Here is a 23169-nt window from a genome sequence, read left to right on the forward strand (position 1 = left end):
TGTAGGTAAAGTATTAAAAAAATTGAGTGGCTTTAAAAGATACTCTTTTTTTTTTAAATTAAATTTATTGGGGTGACAATTGTTAGTAAATTTACATAGATTTCAGGTGTACAATTCTGTATTACATCATCTATAAATCCCATTGTGTGTTTACCACCCAGAGTCAGTTCTCCTTCCATCACCATATATTTGATCCCCTTTACCCTCATCACCCACCCCCCACCCCCTTATCCTCTGGTAACCACTAAATTATTGTCTATGTCTATGAGTTTTTGTTTCTCATTTGTTTGTCTTGTTCTAAAAGATACTCTTTTTAAAAATGAAAATGGACAGGTATAGGATGCTAGATTCCAAAAAGGCCCTTATAGCAGGACTTAATTGATTATCACACTCATGCCTGCTATAAAGCTTCTGTCGTAAGGATGTTTGAGCTTGGTACTTACTATACCGAAATCCATTACACAGAACCTCATTATAAGTGACATCTAACTAAGATGAACAAAAAGATTGGCCTCATAAATAGGGTGCAGTATACCATTAGTGACAGAGCAGAGTAATCATTATGAATTATAGTCTTTTTACAAGTTTTCTCTGATAATGATGGATTTTTGAGGGGATCGCTAGATGAAGCAGTGCTTCTAGGGTACAGTATTTGGGAGCTGTGGAAATTCTTATTGATTGATGCTGTTTTCCAAACGTGATTTATTTTTAGGTTGTGCAGGGTGTGTGAATGTACCTGGGTGTGCTTTGAAACAGGTTGTGTGCACCCTTATGGAGAAATGTAGGTAAGGTGAGTAGATAGAAGTCAGAGTCACTGCCTGTGTTTTCAGATGGGTTTTTATGATTTCTTTGAGGCAGCAAGTAAGGGGGAAATCTGTCTGACAAAGGTTAAAAGTATATGGAAAGTGTAGAATAAGCAGAGGAAGACTGTGAAGGAATAAGAAGAGTTAAAGGGGATGCGCCTGTCTGTCATATTCCTTGAACTTCCAGGCTGGTCAGAGGCTCCTCTGTGTTTATAGTGGATTGAACATACATTGGAAAGGTAAAACCTGAGGCATCTGTACCATCACCTGCTCTGTTGTTAAAACAAATACACACAGACCTAAGAAAGATTTGCAAGTGTTAAAGCGAGGAAGAGATTTAGATGAGAACAGTATTTTCCTTCTGCCTGGCATTTTTGTGTTTAGAAAAGGCATGCAAGGCAGACAGGCATATGTTTCTCCTATGAGGCAAGGATGTTTTACAAAGGACTAAAGAGGGACTGCTGAGAGGAAAATAGCCAGCTTTAGATAAAGCACTATAACAAAGGCTTGTAGTTTTATATATCATCGTATCCATTAAAGCTTAATAGGGACGAGTCCGTTGAAACAGGTTGGGTATGTGTTATTCATAGGAAGAATAAACATTTAAGGGTGTGCAAAAAATCAGAAATCAGGAGGACACGATTGTTCAGCTTTTGAAAAGCCTTTACAGTGAGGATTTTGTTTTCGTCTCCCATGGATCTCTGTGAAAGGTAGAGGAGAGTAAGCTGAAAATGTTTGGAGCATATCAACGCAGGGACCCCAGGGGGTTAAAAGCAGTCTAGTAAAAAAAAGTGGCCTGCCTCTGCTTTTAAAGTGTCCTATTTTACACATACTACTGAGAAGCTGACAAAGGGAATGATTCTGATACTTTGCTCAGTATGATGAACTGGCACAATATCCAAAGCCTTACAAAAATGGTTTTATACTGTTTTGGATTTCCAGGCTAATAAACAAGCTTTGAGGTTTGTGCCTATGTTTGCTTTTTAATATAGTTCCCAATTATGAGAAGATGAAGGGAAACCTTTCATTGTGAGCATTGGTAGGGGGCCAGGTCTACTTTCCATTCTTTTGGCAAAATAAGGGTTAACTTGTAACTGGATGAGGGGGATGGTGAATGAATTATTCAGCATTTAGCTTATCATTCTGCTTTTTACTTTCTGTTCTTTGGTGCTCTGGAACTTGCTGAGAGAGGTAGAGTGGGTAAGAGGAGGCCACGGTTGCGATACTTTGCACACACATCCCTGTCATTGTTCTGCCTGAAGAGACAGGGCTGGGTTCATGGCCACATGTGCTGCTGTCATCATCCACATTTCTGCTCCAAGTGCAATCCGGAGTGTCAGCTCTCCATCTGTCTCTGCCTGGCAGGCGCAGGCGCCCAGCACCCTGCCTCAGGCTATGCCTCCCCAGCCCCTTCTGATGGCCCTCCTCTCTCTGCCGGTGCTCATTCCTGAACAGGAGGCATGAGCTCCGACTGTGCTTGCTTTTAGGAGACAGCCACTTTCTGTGTGGACGCATTCAAGGATGCCTGGTGAGTTATCCCTGCTCCACTTTCTCTCTCTGATTTTGACATGAAGAAAGCTTACTTTTTGTTAGTCACGGAGAATACCTTCTGCCCCATGGCATGCTGTGCTTTCTGTGAGCAGGCCGAGGCTGGGGTGACAGAGGTGATATGTGGAAGGTGGTGTAGAGAGCCATGAAGATCTAGATACTGCGGTACAGGGTGTGGAGCCTTTCCTTTTAAAATTTGGGATGTGTGTTTTAAAAGCCAAGGGGAAACTAGCCACATATGTTTGCCAGAGCAATTTACTTGGGAGATTTAGCTCAAGTAAGTAGTATTGTTTCCGTTCTGGATTTTGTGACTGTCATCTGTACCTTATATCCTGGAAATTTCATCTGTGGAGAGAGTTCTCAGATTATGGCAGAACCCTGGGATAAAGTCTCTTTAAAAAGCTGTTTATGTCAGAGAAAGTGAAGAAAGCTTTGGAACTACAAATAATACCAGTCTTGCCCTAAATCACAGTCCTTAGATGTCATCAGGCAAATAATTAAAATTGGTTAACTAAAAATACAAAGTCTGCTGAATTAATGTTGCTGTTGTGGTTCTGGAAATTTAGTGTATGTCAATTTCCTCTGCAAAATATTATCTTTGGAGTCCAGAGTGTTCCTGTGATCATTGCCAGTGAAGGCTGTGCTTATGGAGAAAGAAGCCAGGGAGAAGCCTCATGGGGAAAGGGTTGTTTCTGCTAGTCTCAGGCACTGTCTGGGTTACCCTGTGCCTACTTTGAGCAATCTCTCTCCTGGTAAAAAAGACAGGGCAGATAGAGGCCTTGCAGCTGAATCGTGCAGACTATTTGGATAAGGCAGGCAGAAGAGGCTGTGCTTGGTCACAGAGTTTATACACCTCACAAATGGTGTTTTAAAACATTATCTGCCAGTTTTCTGCAATGATAATAGGGAAAAGAGATTAGTTAGGACCGTTACCCCTAACTAATTACATGATTATAAATTAATCTTCAAAGCATTCTTATTTAAAATGCATTGAATTATATTAGGTTTTCAAATCATTGATAAGTTTGTTTTACCGTTAAGTCGTTAATATCTGACTGGTTCTAAAGCAGTAGCCTGAAGTGTGGGCAGTGTTTCTCTCTCTCTCTCCCTCTCTCTCTCTCTCTCTCTCTCTCTCTCTCTCTCTCTCTCTCTCTCTCTCATCAACTGTGTTAGGAAATCTTGTACTTGGATGCAGAGAATATATTAACAGCTGTGACTATGAGCATGTGCCAGAATGGAGATACTTGAACAGATCTGACACTTGGCTATTTTTGACACTCATCTGTATTTTTAAAACTCTACTATTGGATGGTCTACCTCTTAATATGTTTTTAGCATATTTTAGTCCATAAATATGTACCTATACTAATGGACAATTTTAACCATTTGGGGCAGATTTTATATTTTTAAATAAGACATTATGTGTAGAAGATGAAAAGAATATGTTTCAGGTAATCTGATATTGTCACTGTTATTCTTTTTTATTTGACTACATATTTATATATCAGCATTTCTTCTCTTTTTTCTTCTCCTCCTCCTCTTCCCCCATTTCCCTCCCCAACCTTCCCTTTTTGTTCGTCAGGTGTCAAAACTGGTTCCTAGTTGTATCAACCTTGAATTAACAATTCCCAGATCTGGGACCTTTTTCATAAAAATGGGGATCCCTGGAAACAGATATATGCACAAACTGAATTTATTCAAAGACATACCAATCTGTGGGGGTGGGTAGGTACAAAAGACTTTAGGGCTTTCTAAAACTATTTCAGTTACAAAAACAACCCCACTCTTTAGCTGTTGATAGCATACTGTTACAAAAATGAACTATGAAAAGCCAAAGGAGTTGCTTCAAAGAAATATATTAAATAATTTTTATGATTTAACTCAGTATAAGGAAATATCATTTCACTGCCTTTTACTTTGTAACAACTAGATACTTGTGCTTAAGAAAAGGAAAATGTTTTCTTATGAGAAGGCTGGGAGACCTTGGGCATTATATTGTTTTAGGAGGAGATGACTCCAAGCTTTCCGAAACATTTACATTTTTATAAATCTTGGATGTTTCTGAAACATCCAAGCTTTCTGAAACATTTATATTTTTATCAATCTTTGTATAATATTATCAAACAACATATGTTGACCTACAAAATGCTTTCTGGACTGTTTCATTAAAAGGACAATAAGTGAACACAATCCGTGTAGCCCAGAAATAGTGCTATTATTTCAGAAGATGTCTAGTATTAGGTCAGACCACCCTTTCTCAATGGTTCTGCTCTCCAGATGTGCATGGAACTTTTTTTTAAGTTCAAGTTTCAAAAAAATTGGTTTGTTTTCAAAATCTGGTTTTACTTAAGACATCTCCATCCTGGAGTGAATTTCATAAATTGCCCACATATTTTTCTTAGCAGAGAACTTAACTGGCTGTAATTTTTAACACATGGCCACATCATGTGATATTTTCAAAACACTTACACATAGCTTTAAGAAGGTCCCTGCAGAAATGATCCATCCTCTCACAGCCAGCCTGTTTTTTAACAGCATATCTGCATTTTCCATTTAGTAGAGCTATATATTATTAGCTTACATTTTTGGGTAGTAAAACAGTGCATTGCTGATTGTAAAACATGGACTTTATTATCTGCTGAAAATTGATTTGGCATTTATAGCCACTGTGTACTGGACTGTATTTCTGTTTTTAACATTAGTGCTTGCAAGCGATGATTTGTGTAAAAAACAGCAATGAAATTGCCATGGAAAGACAACTGTTAGTGTCCCTAGTAACTGAATATTTGGATAATGCACCTGGTTATTTTTAAAATATATATTCATCTAAATGTTCTTATACAAGAACAAAAAACACAATAGTGCATTCACTGTCACTATTTTACCTTGCGAGTTGGTTTGCCATTGTGTTAGGCTAACTCTTGTATCAAACAAACCTCCTGCCAGCTATTAAAAGAAAACTATATCAGCTGTAAATATCCAATTATAAATGTAGATTGTGTAAACATAACGTCTTTGTAGCAGACATTTAGAATTTCTAACTTCTCTTCAAACCCTGGCACCCTTTCCCTTTTTCTTTTTAAATTATTTTGTGTTAATGCTTCTGAGTAATTGACATTTTAGTTCTATATTTTAAGTAATAGTTGGAAACTTTCACAAGGCATCTTCCTATGTAGTTAATGATCTATTGAAAAAGGTAAGTGTCTAATCTTTTGTTTTTTTTTGGGGGGGAGGGCGATAATTTGTGAAATTTTCATAAGACAACTAGTTTATTTTTATGTCTTAAGAGTAAACATTCACTTAATGGGCATTATATAGTGTAGAAATGTTTATAAATCATCTCATCACCACTGATATTTGATGTTTGCAAAGATGCTATAATTATAATATTCTGAACAGCCTTCTGAATCATTAGAGAGGCAAATACCTTTTAGAGCTGGAAGGTTGATCTTGCAAGCACCTTCAGTTTACAGATGTTGCAACCAAAGCTCCTAGAGTTTTAGTGACTTGCTCAGATGGTTTATTAAAGTGAGAAGTTTCTCCCCGTTCACCCTCTTTACCACACCACTTCTAAATCTCATATACACATTTAAGTCACATTACCGTATTTAGTCAGTCTTACTTTGTTGTCTTTTGTATTCCACCCTGGATTGCTTTTACCATATGCTTTCCTACTCCTCCTTGGGGACTGTAGGAGAAAATTCTGTAATAGTAATCACTTAGCCTGTGGCAATGGTGTGCTATCAAATTTATCTTATAATTGTTTGGAAATTAGAGAGCTTCAGTGTGGTTAATTACCAGAGTTTAAGCAGTTAAATAATGTAAGGCTATCACAACCGAAAGGTTATGTAATAGGGAAATTCAGGTACCAAAGTAGACATTTGTAGGTTGCTGAAAATGTTCCAAGGACCTGATAACTATGATTCAGTCAGTCACTCCAGGCCCTCAAGGAGTTTTGAGTTCTATTGCTTTAGGTAGAGAAGTAAAGAGTAGTTATACAGAGTAATAGGAGCCTGAGCCTGGAGACAGGTAAAGGAACCCAGGGGTGAGGTAGTACCTAACTGGATTACGAGTCAAGGACATAGGGGGAAGGTGGACAATAGGCCAATCTAATGCATATTAGAAAGCCTTGCCTGTCTCCTACTTGCTCCAGATTGGATCTCCGATAATATAACTTAACATTTTTTAGTTTGTTGTTCTTATACCGAGGACAAGACATTCATTTTGTTTATTAAATTTTAATTTATATGGCAGTGGGTATGGTATTGCTTGAAAGCAATTTCTTTATGTGCAGTGCAGTTCTTTGGTAACTAACCAAATCTAGTGAAATAAGTCATTAATAGAAATGACAAATACCTTGAGAACAATAGGATATCACACCTGACCAAGAAGCAGGTTTATCTGGGTGGCTTTCTACAAACAGCTGTTTGCATTAATTAATATTAATGTAAATGTACTTTCTGAGAATGTCTAGCTTAATTATGTTTTTCAAACCATAGAATTCTAATCAAAGGAATCAGGAGATCCTCTTAATCTCAAAGGGAGTATATAACTAATCTCTAACAGAACAAATCTGATAGTCCAGTAAGAACAGCTTTTTGCTGAAAGCCTATATGTGCCAGACCCCAGGCTAGGCACCTCTTATACTTTCTAATTCTCACTACAGCTCTGCAAATGGTTTCTGTGACCACGTGATCTATTTGAAACCTAAAGATCAGATAAATTAAGCATTTTGCCCAAAGACACATAGATACAGTTAAATGGCAGAGATTAGATTCTCTGGTCTGTCTACTAATTTTTGATTTCTTTTTTTGTTTTTTTTTTCTTTCCTTTTTGAGGAGAGGTGAGTATGTTGTGGCTTGATGAGAACATATTTTGTAATGGAAGCTAGATGGAAATATTTAAAGGGGAATGTTTGAATTTGAAGTACAGTAGCATAGCAGGTAGAGTTCTCTTTGCTGAAAAATAAAAATATAAATCTTGATGATTAGCCTTAATCATAAGGAATGATCTTGGATAAAACAGTTTAGGACGGTGGCTATTTCTCTGTGTATTCCTACTCCTCTAGAAAGAGTGCAATGGAAGTAATAGGCATCAGGGGGTAATGTCATTATTTTTTGTTTGTTTGTTTGTTTTTGTTTTTGTTTTTTTTTTCCAAGCAGTATTTAATAAGGCAGGTAACATACTTTTCTTTTTTTTTTTAATTTATTAGTTTCAGGTGTACAAGACAAGGTAATACTTAGACGTTCATCATTTATATCCCTCATACTGTGAACCCCCTACCCCTATCCACTATCCCTCCGACCTCACACCGAGCCATCACATTATATATATAAAATTATAGTTGGCATTCATTAATGTTTAGCTTCTGGTGTACAATGCCATGATCAGGCATCCACAGTATCTCTGAGGTGGTCTCCCAAATAGGACGCATGTCCATCGGATACCCATGTCATTATTTTGAAAAGCCTAATAGAAATTGTAAATTTACTCCCTGACAAAGCTGTATAAGATAACTAAAACACTTTTCTAGGCTTTTGGAATGTCATAATCCTGGCTATCTTTTGTTGATCAGCTCGGATGGATGATTTTCTATGTTTTGGATTAGTAGAAAATTGGAAAGCAGATGATATATTCAACATATTGGCAGGCAAAATTGTTAAACATTGTGTGGTTAAAAACATATCACATCTCTTGGTAGAGAGACTGCTGGGTATTCATGGTTCGGCCCCAGGAGGTTCTAGGCATGCAGACATAGTATTTCCAAAGATGACTATGCTGTAGGAAAGCAGGTATCTTTTTACGCCATGCTCTCCCCTTCCAAAAAAAAAAAAAAAAAATAGATTTTTTAAATTGTGGGATGCTTTTTTATAAAAGATTTCACTTCTGTTTTTCACATTTGCCTTTTATAGGCTAAGTGATAAGTGCAGTCTTAATTCTGTGTGGTTTGTTAAGTACATACAATGTACTTAATGCTCATGCAATACAATAATTTTGAAAGTACCAATGAGAACGTGATACTGTAAAGATTTGGCTTTAAGAGCTATGTAATTAGATAGGCAAAAATGCGCTTTTGGAAGAAGGGATATTAGAGGGTGTCTTTATCATGGGTTTATGACTTTAACAAGAACCTGAAAGAGTTTTACAAAATAAAGAGAGCATTCTTAATAATCTGGGATGATTTTACTGGGGTGCTAAGTTATTTGGAACTTTCAGGAAGACTGTTGCTCTGCTTCTGATCATATCACTACTTTACATTTGAACTTTACATGATTTCACTTCACTGCCTTCCACAGGACTTGTTTGCTTTAATGCTTCTTCGGTTACTGAGAGGAAAACGCATACTGCAATTTGAGGGTCCTGTGGTAACAATTTATATAGTCTTGCATTTGAGATGATTAACATGAGTCCTGACAAGGAAATAACTGGAATGAAGAAAGGCCTTGATTCTGACACTTTCCCTCTGAGATCTGCATTGCTTCTTCCTCTTTATTGTAGTTATATTTTAACGTATAAACTAGACATTTATGAGAACACTTCATTTGAAAGGCCTGTTAACATTTTTTTTTCTTCCGTTTTGTTCTAGCATTAGCTGTATTTGTATAGACTAGAGACAGGAAAATATTAAAGGAATCAAAATGAAGATTTTTGTCCTTAGAAGGCACTTAATTTTTTTCTAGACTATATTCCTAATCATTGGTTTATAAAATACAGAGTGATAGAAATTAGAGGCAAAACCCACCTTCTTAGTTACCTGGGCATTCTCTTACATAGCAGTGTTTGCTTGCTGAACATAAAATAGCAAAAAAAAAAAAAAGAAAAAAAAGAAATCGGTAAAAGGAGATGTGATCAGGTTTTCAAAACTTTTTCTATTTTTTTTACATTTGGTAATCTTTCTGAAGAACTTTGTTGAAAGTAAGAGATACTTGTTATTTAACTATTTGCTACATAGAGGAATGTCTATTTGTTTTTCATCTTTACATTTTACTCCTATGTTCTTGGGGGTAAAGCATTTGGTAACATATCAGTGTGATGTTGATACACCTTTTACCAAAACCTCTAGGAAAATTAAACCATTTTATCATGTTTTCCAGGGAGCAGAAGATTATCTCTTCAAGTCACAACATTACTTCTGTTTATTGGTTTAAAATTTTTGTACTTACTGATTAATCATTTTGAATGGCCTGGTCTTCATACTTAGCTATATAATTGATCAGTTTGTGCTGAATATGTTTTATCTTTTGCTTTTTGACTTGGACTTATATTGTAAACACTTAATGTATTGTGTTTTATGAGGCCATCTATCAAAAAGCACAGGGCATTGAGAATGTCAATTCTTTGGTATGAATCAAGGTTCTTCCTCTTAGTGGTCTGACCACGAACAAGTCATTTTACTGTCTGCCTGAGCTTCACTTTCTTTGTCTTAGAGACAATTATTCTGCCTAACTGACTTTTACTTCACCGGTGGTAATAATGATTGTAAACATGCTCACTGTGTGTCCCTAAAAACAGTTTTATGCAAGTGGTAATTATTAAAGGCAGCCAGTGATGCTCTCCGGACTTAAAAATAGGGGACAGTGTTTGAACCACACAAAAGGCTCTGGACTGTTGTGCTTGGTGAGTTTTGTGTACATTTGATGGGATTTTCTGTTTTGTCTACACTTGATAGAATTTATTATCTTTTTGTCCTCTGCCCACCCCTTTTCTATTAATGTACCCACCCACCCTTTGCTAATCTGGAAACCAGGTAACCAAATTTAGAATGGTAAATAAAATAACAAAGTGCATGCTTAAGTGAAAGGCTGAAAGCCTATTGCATTTTCCCCCCCAGATATTTACTAATAAGTGGCACCTTTAATTTGTGACATCAGTTTAGGTGACTCAGGCTTTTCTCCTTATTGCTTTTCATGTCTCTTGGTTGGGGATGTTGCTAGAGGGCTAAATTCTGTCTAACCTTTTAAAGATCCCAAGATACAGACTCTTCGTTCTTTAAAATAGACATTTTAAGCATCGTCAACTCTTCTTGATAAGGTGCCATTTACATTAAGATCTTGATTTTCTAGTTCTGATAATTTTATTCTAGGCTACCTAGGAGCTTGGCATATACTAGGCAATGAGGAAATGTTTGTTCAATGAATAAGTGAGTAGATGTGAGGTGGACTGGGATTCACAGAGATGCTAAAGGAAAGAAATAATGCACAAAGTGTATTAATTATGAGAGAAAAATTAAGAATTGAATCTTGTAAAATTTTTGGTAAGTAGTATTTAAGAATCAAGCATTTTCTTTCAGAGTTAAGGAAAATTAATACATTTATTTTTTGGCCATACAGCTTTATTGGTGGCTAGCTGTATATTAGTTAAAATTGCATGTATTATAAACCTGATAATTTATCATGATCATATTTATTAAAAGTGATCAGAGTAAAACAACATAAAACACTGAAAAACAACAACAACCGTCTGGCATAATTACTGAAATTAGAAACAAAGTCAAGGACTTTTGACAGTTGTACGCAATATTTGGGGAAATTAGCTCTTCCTGTTCCTGACCACTTGCATATAGTTTAGGAGGTTGGGTGTGAGGTTTCAGTCTTCCAGCAGACATACTGAGTAAAATTCTAGCAAGAGACAAACATTAATGAAATATATTTGTCTTTTCAGTTACATAGTAAATTCAGCCAGCAGTTTCTTCTACCAGTAATCTTAGATGACTAGCAATTTGATAGGGTGATAAAATTTATTCTAAAGACTCCAGAGAGATTACTAGGTTAATTCATTTAGTGTATATCTTTTCTTGTGAAACATATTGTTATATTTATGCAACTTTCTTTAAATATTTTGCCCTCTTGTATTTGTTTTAACATTTACATTGAGATGGGCGTTACTCCTTTGAAATGGAGAGGGCAGGACTTTTGAGTTTCAGAGAATATCATTACATAGTATACCTTGAAAGAATAATCTTGCTAATTTGACAATATTTTGTAAGTATTTTTCTTAATTTGTGCCTTTTATAAATTCCTAGATGGGTCAGCTTTCAACTGAGAGTGGTTCTGTTTTTACAAGGGTATTGCTGATATTCTGTACAGATTGCTCAGACTTTCCAAGGGTCAGTGGAACACTCTGGAAACACGGTACAGAATGATGTCAGTTAGCAATTCCAAAGTGGGGTCCGTGGACCTACCAGCAGCAATAACATCACCTGGGAACTTATTGGAAATATAAATTCTCTGCCCTACCTCAAACCTACTGAATCAGAAACTCTGGGGGTAAGCCCAGCAATCTGTGTTTGAATGAACTCTCGGGATTCTGAAGCATATCCAAGTTTAAGAATCACTGTTGTAAATTATAATTTTTTGTCTCCTGTATATTCTAGAGAAAATACTGCTTTTTTGATCATAAATAAACCAGTGGATATCCAAGATGAATGGAAATCAAGGCAATTTATTTGTCTTAAATGATGTACTTGAAAAAGTAATGCTCAAGAAATTACAAATAAAGTATTTGTTCAAAGCCTTGGTTTCTAGTGGCAGATTAAGATACCCACACATTACACCTAAGTTGACTGAAATAGTTAAGAGGGTGCATTTCAACCTGAATCCTCGGATGTTAGTTTGTTCTGGTAGTAGTTACTTTTAAAAAAGTGAGTCTATTTCATTGCATTCAGGTACCATTTACTTATGACCTTGCCTCATTTTGAGACTACCTTCTGATTATTCATAACTTTGTGAATTTAGCTAATCATATTTAGAGAATATTTGGGTAGAACTCAATTTCACAATAATACAGGTAGTCTTGAAAGTTAGACGTATAAAAGTATTTTATTTTTGTCTGTGTTGAACATAAGCATTCAGCGTAATTATAAAATGTTTTATTAATACTGCCGGGAGGAGATTTATTTATGTCTCCTGTATCTTCTGTTGTTTTCTTGTGTGCTTGGTATGCCTTTAGTAAGCACAGTCTGACACACTTTGTGGCCTTTGCTTCCTGTGATAAAATAGATTGAAATGATTCCTGGCACCATCTGGTGAAGAGGAGCAGCCCTGGAGCGCTGGAGGACTGTGCTTTGAGAGAAAGTAACTGAATGCTAAGAAATGTGGAAGTCTAGAGACATAGGCAAAGGATTTTTTTTTTTTTTAAAGAACATGAACATTAATACATCTTCTTGAGGTTTGATGGGACATGTACTGCCTACTACCCCATCTGGTGCTTATGATTGCATGGCATATTAGCATGCTGCAAGTTCATAATGTATTCAGAGGGAAGAAACATCCCTTGCATACCAATTGAGGCATCCTCTCTTTCAGAACTGCTCTTGAATTTCAGTGATATTTATATCTTTCAGGCCTTGACTGAACTGAGCATATCTGGTCTAAGGAATAACACAAGTGAGAGAATGTGTGTATGTTTGTGTTTTCTCTCCTGTTCCCCTATTTATTTCCCTCCCTTCTTTTTTTCTTGATGAAATTATAAGTAGATTTTTTAATATTACATTGGTATATGGTTTTTAAAAATTTTGTGCTTTGAAACTACATAATACTTTGTTATTACAGTTATGGCCTTAAAACATTTTGTCTTGGGGAATTATTTGTGTATTTGTCCCCTTACAGATGGAACACTTTTTGAGGGTGAGACCTATATCTAATTATATATGTATCTCCATGTCATCTAGAGTTCAGTCATCCATTTGACAAATATTTATTTATTAAGCTCATACTGTGGGTGTGACTCTGTTGTAGGTGTTGAGGAATCAGTGGTAAGCAAGACTGGTGAGTCCCTCCTCTCAGGGCATTTACATTTTACATGGAAGAAGACAATAAACAAAGAAACAGATATATCTACAGGATAATTTCAGGTAGGGATAAATACAGTTAAAAAACAGGATAGAGGGTAGGTGGGGTGTTCATTTACATTGATTGTTAAGGAAGGCACTTTTAAGGAGGTAAAATTTTTGCTGAGACCTGAGTGATCTGAAGATTTAGTGGCAGAGGAATAGCAAATTCAAGAGCCCTGAGATAAGAACATGGTTAGCATTTTCAAAGGTGTTTTGAGTCAAGTTCAAGGGCCAGCGCATTGCTAGGAGTTGGGAATTCATTCTAAGTGTGTCTAGAAGCTATCATAAGTGACATGATCATTTAAAAGGATAATTTGAGCCTCTTTGTGTCATGCTCTATTGAAGGAATAAGATGAGCCTTTAAATCCATTGAGACACTCTGTTGAATTGGAATTAGTACGGATTTTTAGACTCAGAAAAATGTCTCTTATATTCTAGCCTTGCCATTTGTTTGCTGTTTGACTTTGAGCAATTTAACCTTTTTAGTTTATGTCTTCTCATCTGTTGAAAGGGAAAATTAGTACCTAAAACCATGGTATTATTGTGAGAATTAAATGAGATAATTCATTTAAAAGACCCAGCCCAGTGCCCAGTTCCTAATAAATGCCTGATCTACCATCAATACGCTGATCATAGTAAAACATTATGGACGGTTTCGAGTAATGTTTAAACAGTTGGCAGCTTCTTGTTAGGAATCCTTTTCTGGTATTGTTATCTTAATAAAATGCTGTTAAAATATAACCATGGTAGTAGTGCTCAGCATCTGTAGTCTCTTTCTCTTGATATAGAATTACCTAAGGAAGAAAACTCAAAGAATTCTATGCAAACTCCATGCCCAGTGAAACAACCTGGGATTATTATTTTTTAAAATTTATTCTTAGACAAAATGTATCTCAGTGAATTTGATAATTTTTACAAGTAAAATTCTATCATTCACTTTAGTATAATATAGTAAGTACATAAACCAAGAACTAGTTGTTTATTATCATTATCATGTACTGTACATAATTCTGTGTGCTATACTTTTATATGACTGGCAGTACAGCAGGTTTGTTTATACCAGCATCACCGTAAGCGTGTGAGTAACGTGCTGTGCCACGACTTTACGATGCCAGTAGGCAACAGGAATTCTTCAGCTGTTATAGTCTTATGGGATCACTTTTGTAAATGTGGTCTGTTGGTGACCAAAACATTGTTGTTATATAGTACCTGACTGTATATACATGTATTTGTTTTGGAGGGGAGGAGAAGTTTTAACATGAGAAAGCCAATTGCCTTCTGAATTGGATTGAAAATTGTGGTTACATGAAGGATGTTATGAAAAAAGTTTTAATTCATAAAACAGTAACTGTATTTATTAATCATTTGCCTGGTTATTAGGTATAAGCCTTTTGAAAAAAATTTTTAATGCACTCAAATGGAGAAAATAAGGAGCACCTTTGTTTTTGCATGAATGATGCACTCACTAATTGCAAGAAACAATCCTTCAAATGTTTTCACTTAGTCTGTAAGGCAATGTTTAGCTTGTCTGACTTGTGGGATTGGGGCAGGAGTAGATGTTGCTGGTGGTTGGATATTTAAATATTTGCTATTGTCTTGGACATAACTTTATTGAACATATGAATTAGTTGAGTTATTCTTTAAACTAGTTTCCTACTTTTATAATTATATATTTGTTTTTGGCTAGAGGTTCTTCCCTCAATCGGTAGATTATTTTTAAAAATTTCCCTCAAACACTCAGAAAAACAAACTATGCTTATGGAATGTGAAGGGGGAGTTAATGTGGGTAATTCAGGAAAGTTTTGTCATCACTTAATGAGATTCTTGAAATGTTTCTTGATGTCTTAAAGAACTTTACAGAGCTGTTATCATTGCATGTTGTGTGACAGGAGTTACATTCATTGCTGCTGTATTCTGGTTGGAATGTAAGAAAGAGAGGAGGAAAGTAGAAGAGCTATGGACATTTGGGAGATGGGAATCATAGTTCAGAATAAGGCTGCGACTGTCGGCCTCTAAGAGTGATCTTTTTCCTTAGTTAAGCATCAGTTGGATTCTTAACAATGGCATCTTTCAGAAGTGATGGGTTTGCAAGGCTTCTGGAATGTTCAGAGGGGATAGTTACCTCATTGAGAAATAGCCTTACTGAAACTTTGTAGGCCATCCCAAATATTATCTGTCAGCACCTGATGTGCATTCTTATTGAAGGAATAAGGATGCCATAAATACAACAACTTATGTTATATTTGTTTTCCTTTAGAAAGAGAGGAGAAAGAAAAACCAGGCTGGTCAGGTGAGATAGGTACACTTGATTAATTTGTGTTGGGTCTAGCAGGATGGGGGCCTCAAGTGTGCAATCTGTTTGGTACAGTGCTACATCTGGCCTTGGTGTCATGCCACCTCATGTTAATTTGTGTATTTTACATGATATAATATTACAAATTACCCTACTATATTTCTCCTCTCTTGTTGACTAAATACAATGACTACATCTTGGATAATAGTAGTTTGTGATTATTTTCATTTTCAGTTACTTTGCATATGTGGCCATTCTGTTTGACCAATTTCTCCCACATGATTTTTGCTTTCTAATATTGGACCTCTGCACCTCTTCAAAATTTGTTTTCTTAGAACATATTTAAAGATATACTACATACAGTCTCCTTGTGTAAAATGAACATCTCACCTTCAAAAGACCAGGCTGGGTGTCAAATGTGTGGTGTGTTCTGTCTCTGTCTGTCTATCTGTCTCTTTCCTTATTCCCTTCCTTCCTTACTCTCTCCTTTCTTCCACAGCATGATTTACAACAGAGGTTATATTATTTCTAGCGATTGAAATTCATAGCAAGCTTTAGTAATACTAAAGTCACATAGCATACCGCAGGATCTTAAAAATAATCTGTCTTACTTTTGCCCCAGTTAAAGACTGAAGGGAGAACGTCATTTCCCGACACCTCATAAATTTTGACAAAACCAGAAGCCCTTAAAGGTCTGAAAATCTATATTGAATGTTCACGTAAGCAATCAATATTCATTGTAAATGTTTACATTTAAAGTTAATTATTTATTGAAAATATATGAGTGGAATTGGTTCATTTGGAGAGCTAAAACATTTGGCAACATTTTTATTACTTCCCACATATTCAGAGTACTCAGATTATACTCTATCTGGTCCTTGATAATTTACCCAGTAGTCTTACTTAAAAGAATTATTTGGGAAATTTACTTAAAGGACTGAGCTGCTCAGAGCTCAGATTCTGACTTGTTTCCTTTCCATTGTAAACTTCTGCATTTAAGAAGGTGCATGGCAGATAAGAGAAAGTGGATGAATAGATTAAGTGGGTGTGACATCCTTTGTGCTAATATAACCTATGCGACAATTTTGGCACAAATTGAGGTCAAGGACTCTTGTCTCGTATTCCTTTTAAATCTGTAATGTCTATTAACACAGTTTTGCACATAATATAGGTAATGAAAGTCTCAGAAAAGTACCCTGTAACTCAATTATGACAGCTGTATGATTCATGCATTCATTTAATCAATCAAGTTTTGATTGAGCTCTTAGTGTATGCACACCTTTTTTTAGCCACTGGGGATGAGTCAGTGAATAAAACAGGTACAATTCCTTGCCCTCATAAAACTTACATTCTAGTGTATGTGGCGGGTGAGGGAAACGAAAGCAGACAATAAACATAAAACATAACGGAATTCTGTGGTATGTTAGAAGATGATAGTTATGAAAAAAGGTCAAGATAAGGATGGTTTTTAGGGCTGCTGGGACAAGGGGTGAGGTTGCAGTTTTAATTTGGGTGCTTGAGATGGGCCTCTTTGAGAAGGGACTTGAGCAGAGTTTTGAGGGAGCTGAGTGAAAGAGCCTTGTGGCTATGTTGGGGAGAGAACAGAAAGGCGGGAGTGTGGCCTGGAACATTTCAGGGACAGGAAGGAGGCCAGTGTGACTGGGATAGACCTGGGTGAGGATGGAAGTGCAATGGGAGATAAGACTCAGAGGTGGCAGTGAGAGTGAGGTGTTGATTTTGGAGGGCTTTTTAGGCCATTCTAAGGACCTTCCTATCTAAGAGATTTAACACTCATTCCAGATAACCTCTGCTCAGACCCTTAAGTGTATGTATTCCTATTCTTCCCTGCATGATGCCATAATGTCAGGCATTTAAACAGTATCTTAATCTGAAGTGTGCCTCGTGGATATTCCTATTACTTATTATTCCATGCATCATGCGGATATTTATTTTACTGTCATTGGTATTAAATCCAATTTGTTTGTTTTCTTTTTTTTTAAGTTTAATAGTTTTAGCTCTTTCTCCCCCCCTTTTTTTCGCCTCCCCCTCTGCCCCTCAATTCAAGCTGTTGTTTCTCAGTCTAGTTGTGTAGGACACCGCGACCTGGTCCATGCTGGTATTATGAGCCTTGTGCTCCCCCTGGCTGAGGTAGTCGGTCACCAGTTGTTGGTCGACTGCTCACAGCAGCTCACAGCAGCTCTCGCCGGCTGGCAGCCGCTCACGCTGGCTGCTGGCTACTTATGCTGGCCACCAGCCACTCATGGCGGTGCACAGTACCCCATGGCAGCACACGGCAGGCAGCTCACGCCAACCTCCAGCTGCTCACAACAGCCCAGCTCCAGGGAGAGCTGTTGTTCACAATCTTAGTTATAGAGGGCGCAGCTCAATGGCCCACGTGGGAATGAAACAGGTGACTTCCGCATTAGGAGCGTGGCGCCCCAACTACCTGAGCCACCGGGTTGGCTCTGTTTGTGTTTTCTGGTTCTGTTAATGGCAGGGTAAGTCATTCAGCCTAAGCACTACTGTACATAATGCTGCATGTTCACTCTTCTTTGGGTCCTGACTCCTGTACTCTAGTAGTTTTTTATTTTTTATTTTATCAGTACATTATTAACTGTCATTTATTTTTAATCTGACCTATAAAAATCAGCCTAGAATACAGTAACTGGGAACAAAATCTAGAGTATTCTTATCTTTCTTCTAACAAAAGGTTAGATACATAATCTATTCTGTTCGTTTCTCTGCTTTGGCTACATAAAAGCTCAGAGACTGACAATGGAAATACTCGATCCGCATTTTGGAAGCATGTTGGTTTTTTACGGCTGCTGTGACAAAGTAATACAAACTAGATTGCTTAAATTATAGAAATGTATTGTCTTATAATTCTGGAGGCTATCATAATCAAAGTGTGGATAGGGTTGGCTTCTTCTAAGAGCTGTAAGAAAAGGATCTAATCCAGTCTTGTCTCCTTGGCTTGTGATTGACTATCTTCTCCCAAATCTCTTGACATCATCTTCCCTCTATGTGTGTCTGTCTCTGTGTAGAAATTTTCCCATTTTACATAAGTACACCAGTCATATTGTGTTAGGGCCCATCCTAGTGACCTTGTTTTAACTTGATTACTGCTGTAATATCTCCATATCTCCAAATAAGGTAACATTCTGAGGTATTGTGAGTTAGGACTTCAACAAACTTTTTTTTTTTTTCAAATTCAATTTTTTTCACATTTATTGTTTTGCTAACGTAATTGTCTTTCAACCGTGTCATGGACTGCAACTATGAATTGATGAATATTGTCTTGCTTACTTCCCCCCCCATTTTTTTTTATTAGTTTCAGGTGCACAACACAAAGTAATACTTAGACGTTTATCTTTTATATCCCTCACACTGTGTGAACCCCGCTCCTCCCATCCACTATCTCTCTGAAATCGCACAGAGCCATTACTTTTCCACTGTCTCTATACCTAATGCTGTACTCCACTTCTTGTAACTATATATATATGTGTGTGTGTATATATATATATATATATATATATATATATATATATATATATATATATAAAGTTGTAGTTGACATTCGTTATTGTTCAGCTTCAGTTTAAGGTGTACAGTGCAGTGATCAGGCATCTACATCATCCCTGAGGTGGTCTCCGTAATGAGACAAGTGTCCATCGGATACCCTACAAAATCTTTACAACATTATTGATTACATTACCCAAATTAATTTTCAAAACCCCATGGATATCTTGTGGTTACTGACTGTTTTCTAATTCCCTCACCTTCCCCCTTATCCCCACCCCCCCTCCCATCTAGCAACCCTCAATTTTTCCTCAATGTCTCCAAAACTGTTTCTGATTAGTTCATTCACTTATTCTTTTCTTTAGATTCCAAATATAAGTGAGATCATGCGGTATTTGTCTTTCTCTGTCTGACTTATTTCACTTAATATAATGTCTCTAGGTCCATCCATGTTGTTGCAAATGGTAAGATTTCTTTCTTCTTTATGGCTGCATAATACTCCATTGTATAAATGTACCACAGTTTCTTAATCCAGTCATCTACCGAAGGGCATTTCGGTTGTTTCCATGTCTTGGCTATTGTGTATAGTGCTGCAATAAACATAGGAGTGCATGAAGTTTTTTGAATTAAAGTTTTGGATTTCTCCAGAGAGATACCTAGGAGTGGAATTGCAGGGTCATAAGGTAGTTCCATTTTCAGATTTTTGAGATACCTCCATACTGTTTTCCATGGTGGCTGCACGAATCTGCAATCCCACCAACAGTGCACAAGGGTTCCCTTTTCTCCACATCTGCGCCAACACTTGTTGTTTGTTGATTTATTGATGATAGCCATTTTGACTGAAGTGAGGTGGTTTCTCATTGTGGTTTTTATTTGTATTTCTCTAATGATTAGTGAGTTTGAGCATTTTTTCATATGTCTGTTTGCCATCTGAATGACCTTTTTAGAAAAATGTCTCTTCATGTCCTCTGCCCATTTTTTAATTGGGTTGTTTGTTTTTTTGGAGTTGAGTTGAGTGAGTTTTTTTATCAATTTGTGATATTAACCCCTTATCAGGTATATCATTGACAAATATCTTATCTCATTCAGTAGGGTCCCTTTTTGTTTTATTGATGGTTTCCTTTGCTGTGAAAAAACGTTTTAGTTTGATGTAATCCCACATGTTTATTTTTTCTCTCACTTCCCTTCCACGAGGGGATATATCAGTAACAATCTTACTCCGGGTAATGTCTGTGAAGTTTCTTCCTATATTTTCTTCCGGGAATTTTATGGTTTCAGATCTTACATTTAAGTCTTTAAGCCATTTTGAATTTATTTTTGTATATGGTGTAAGGAGGTGGTCCAGCTTCATTTTTTTGCATGTGTCTCTCCAGGTTTCCCAGCACCATTTATTGAATAGACTATCTTTACCCCACCATACATTCTTGCTTCCATTGTTATAGATTAAATGGCCATATAGGCATGGATTTATTTCTGGACTCTCTATTCTGTTCCATTGATCTATGTGTCTGTTTTTATGCCAGTACCATGTTTTGATTACTGTAGCCTGGTAGTATAATTTGATGTCAGGTATTGGTATATCTCCCACTTTGTTCTTATTTTTCAAGATTGCTGAGGCTATATGGGGTCTTTCATGGTCTCATCAATTTTAGGATTATGTGTTCTATTTCTGTGAAAAACGTCGTTGGTAGTTTTATAGGAATTGCGTTGAATATCTATATTGCCTTAGGCAGTATGGACATTTTAACTATATTAATTCTTCCTAATCATGAACATGGTATGTGTTTCCATCTATTTGTATTTTCTTTCATTTCTTTCTTCAATGTCTTATAATTTTCTGAGTACAGATCTTTTACTTCTTTGGTTAAATTTATTCCCAGGTATTTTATAGTCTTCAAGCAATTGTAAATGGGATTTTTAAAAATTTCTCCTTCTGATGTTTTATTATTGGTATATACAAATGCAACTGATTTCTGAATATTAACTTTGTATCCTGCTACTTTACTAAATTCATCTATCAGCTTTAATAGTTTCTTGATGGAGTCTTTAGGGTTCTCTATATGTAGTATCATGTCATCTGCATATAATGACAATTTTACAGCTTACAGCTTTGGATGCCTTTTATGTCTTTTTCTTGTCTGATTGCTGTTGGTAGAACTTCTAGCACTATGTTGAATAGTAGTCGAGAAAGTGGGCAACCTTGCCTTGTTCCTGATCTTATGGGGAATGGTTTTAGCTTTTCCCCATTGAGTATGACGTTAGCTGTGGGTTTAACATATATGGCCTTTATTATGTTGAGATATGATCCCTCTATTCCTACTTTCTTAAGGGTTTTTATCATAAATCGCTGCTGGATTTTATCAAATGCTTTTTCTGCATCTATTGATATGATCATGTGATGTTTATTTTTCATTTTGTTAATGTGGTGTATCACATTAATTGATTTGCGGACGTTGAACCACCCTTGCCTACGAGAGGTGAATCACACTTGATCATGGTGTATGATCTTTTTAATGCATTGCTGAATTCTGTTTGCTAATATTTTGTTGAGGAGTTTTGCATCTATGTTCATTAGAGATAGCGGCCTGCAGTTTTCTTTTTTTGTGGTGTCTTTATCAGATTTTGGGATCAGGATGATAGTGGCTTTGTAAAAAGGTTTGGGAGCCATTCCTCTTTCTGGAGTTTTTGGAAGAGCTTGAGGAGAATAGGTGATAATTCTTTTTTGAACGCTTTGTAAAATTCACCTGTAAAGCCATCTGGTCCAAGGCTTTTGTTTGTTGGGAGATTATTGATTACTGATTCAATTTCTCTAGTGGTAATCAGTCTATTCAGGTTTTCTGTTGCTTCTTGAGTTAGCCTTGGAAGGTTGTACACCTCTAGAAAATTTTCCATTTTTCTAGATTGTCAAATTTGTTGGCATATAGTTGCTCATAGTAATTTCTTAAATTTTTGTGTATTTCTGCAGTGTCTGTTGTCACTTCTCTTACATTTCTGATTTTATTAATTTGGGTCCTCTCTCTCTCATTTTAAAATAAGTCTGGCTAAAGGTTTGTCGATTTTGTTTATCTTCTCTAAGAACCAACTTTTGGATTCATTGATCTTTTGTATTGTTTTCTGGTTTCTATTATTTATTTTCGGTCTGATCTTTATTATTTCCTTCCTTGTATTCCCTTTGGGCTTATTTTGCTGTTCTTTTTTCAGATCCCTTAAATGTGAAGATAAACTGTTGATTATTGATTTTTCTTGTTTCTTTCCGTAGGCCTGCAATGCTATGAATGCTTTCACAGCATTCCATAGATTTGAGGTCATCGTGTTTTCATTTTTGTTTGTCTCGAGATATCTTTTGATTTCTTCCTTGATCTCCTGGTTGAGCCATTCATTATTTAGTAATATGTTATTCAGCCTCCATAAATTGTGTGTCTTCCAGTTTTTTTGTCCTGTAGTTCATTTCTAATTTCATAGCACTGTGGTCAGAGAAGACAATAGGTATGATTTCAATTTTCTTTTTTGTGTGTGTGTGTGTGATATAATTAAGAGTATGCTTTTTATTTTCTTAAGTCTTGGCATTAGTATAAATGTTAAAGGTAAAACAAAGATAGTTTTAGAAATTTCTAATTCTTAAGATTATTGGCTACCATATCCAAATTTTGTAAACTTTTGTTTATCGATTGTATAGTTTAAAAGTATTAAACGATAGGCTTCTAAGTTCATGCCTCAGCACAGCTACAGTAACAAAAAGCAAGTTATTATTTTTGAGAAACAGTATTGTATTTTTTTTTTTTGATCTACTGATGATTTTTTTTGTTTTTTTTTTTGGGTTTTTTTTTTAGATTTCAATTTTCTTAAATTTATCAAGATTTGTTTTGTGGTGTAACATATGGTCTATCTTGGAAAATGTTCCATGTGCGCTTGAGTAGAACGTGTATTCTGCAGCTTTGGGGTGAAATGCTCTGAAAATATCGATTAAATCCAAGTGGTTCATTTAAGGCTGTTGTTTCCATATTGATTTTCTTTCTGTAAGACCTGTCCCTTGTTGTCAGAGGTGTGTGGAAGTTCCCTACTATGATAGTGTTACTGTTGATCTCTGTCTTTATGACAGTCAATATCTGTTTTATATATTTAGGTGCTCCTATGTTAGGTGCATAGATGTTTACTAGGGTTATGTCCTCTTGTCG

At 36.2% G+C, this 23169-nt stretch overlaps 1 protein-coding gene across 7 annotated transcripts in view; it reads left to right on the plus strand.

Annotated features, from left to right (window-relative positions):
- Positions 1-23169, plus strand: part of RUNX1T1 (RUNX1 partner transcriptional co-repressor 1) — a 195953-nt gene that overhangs the window by 37006 nt on the left and 135778 nt on the right. The window contains exon 1 of one of the 7 annotated variants that reach the window (XM_081070763.1): positions 2141-2331. The exons of the other annotated variants lie outside the window; for them this stretch is intronic. Within the exon in view, the coding sequence (XP_080926889.1) occupies positions 2325-2331 (7 nt within the window). The 5' untranslated portion in view covers positions 2141-2324. Of the gene's footprint in view, positions 1-2140; positions 2332-23169 lie in introns of those variants that run through there. 7 annotated transcript variants of the gene reach the window in all.

Source organism: Rhinolophus hipposideros (genome assembly GCF_964194185.1).
Source record: "Rhinolophus hipposideros genome assembly, chromosome: 13".
Lineage (NCBI taxonomy): Eukaryota > Metazoa > Chordata > Mammalia > Chiroptera > Rhinolophidae > Rhinolophus > Rhinolophus hipposideros.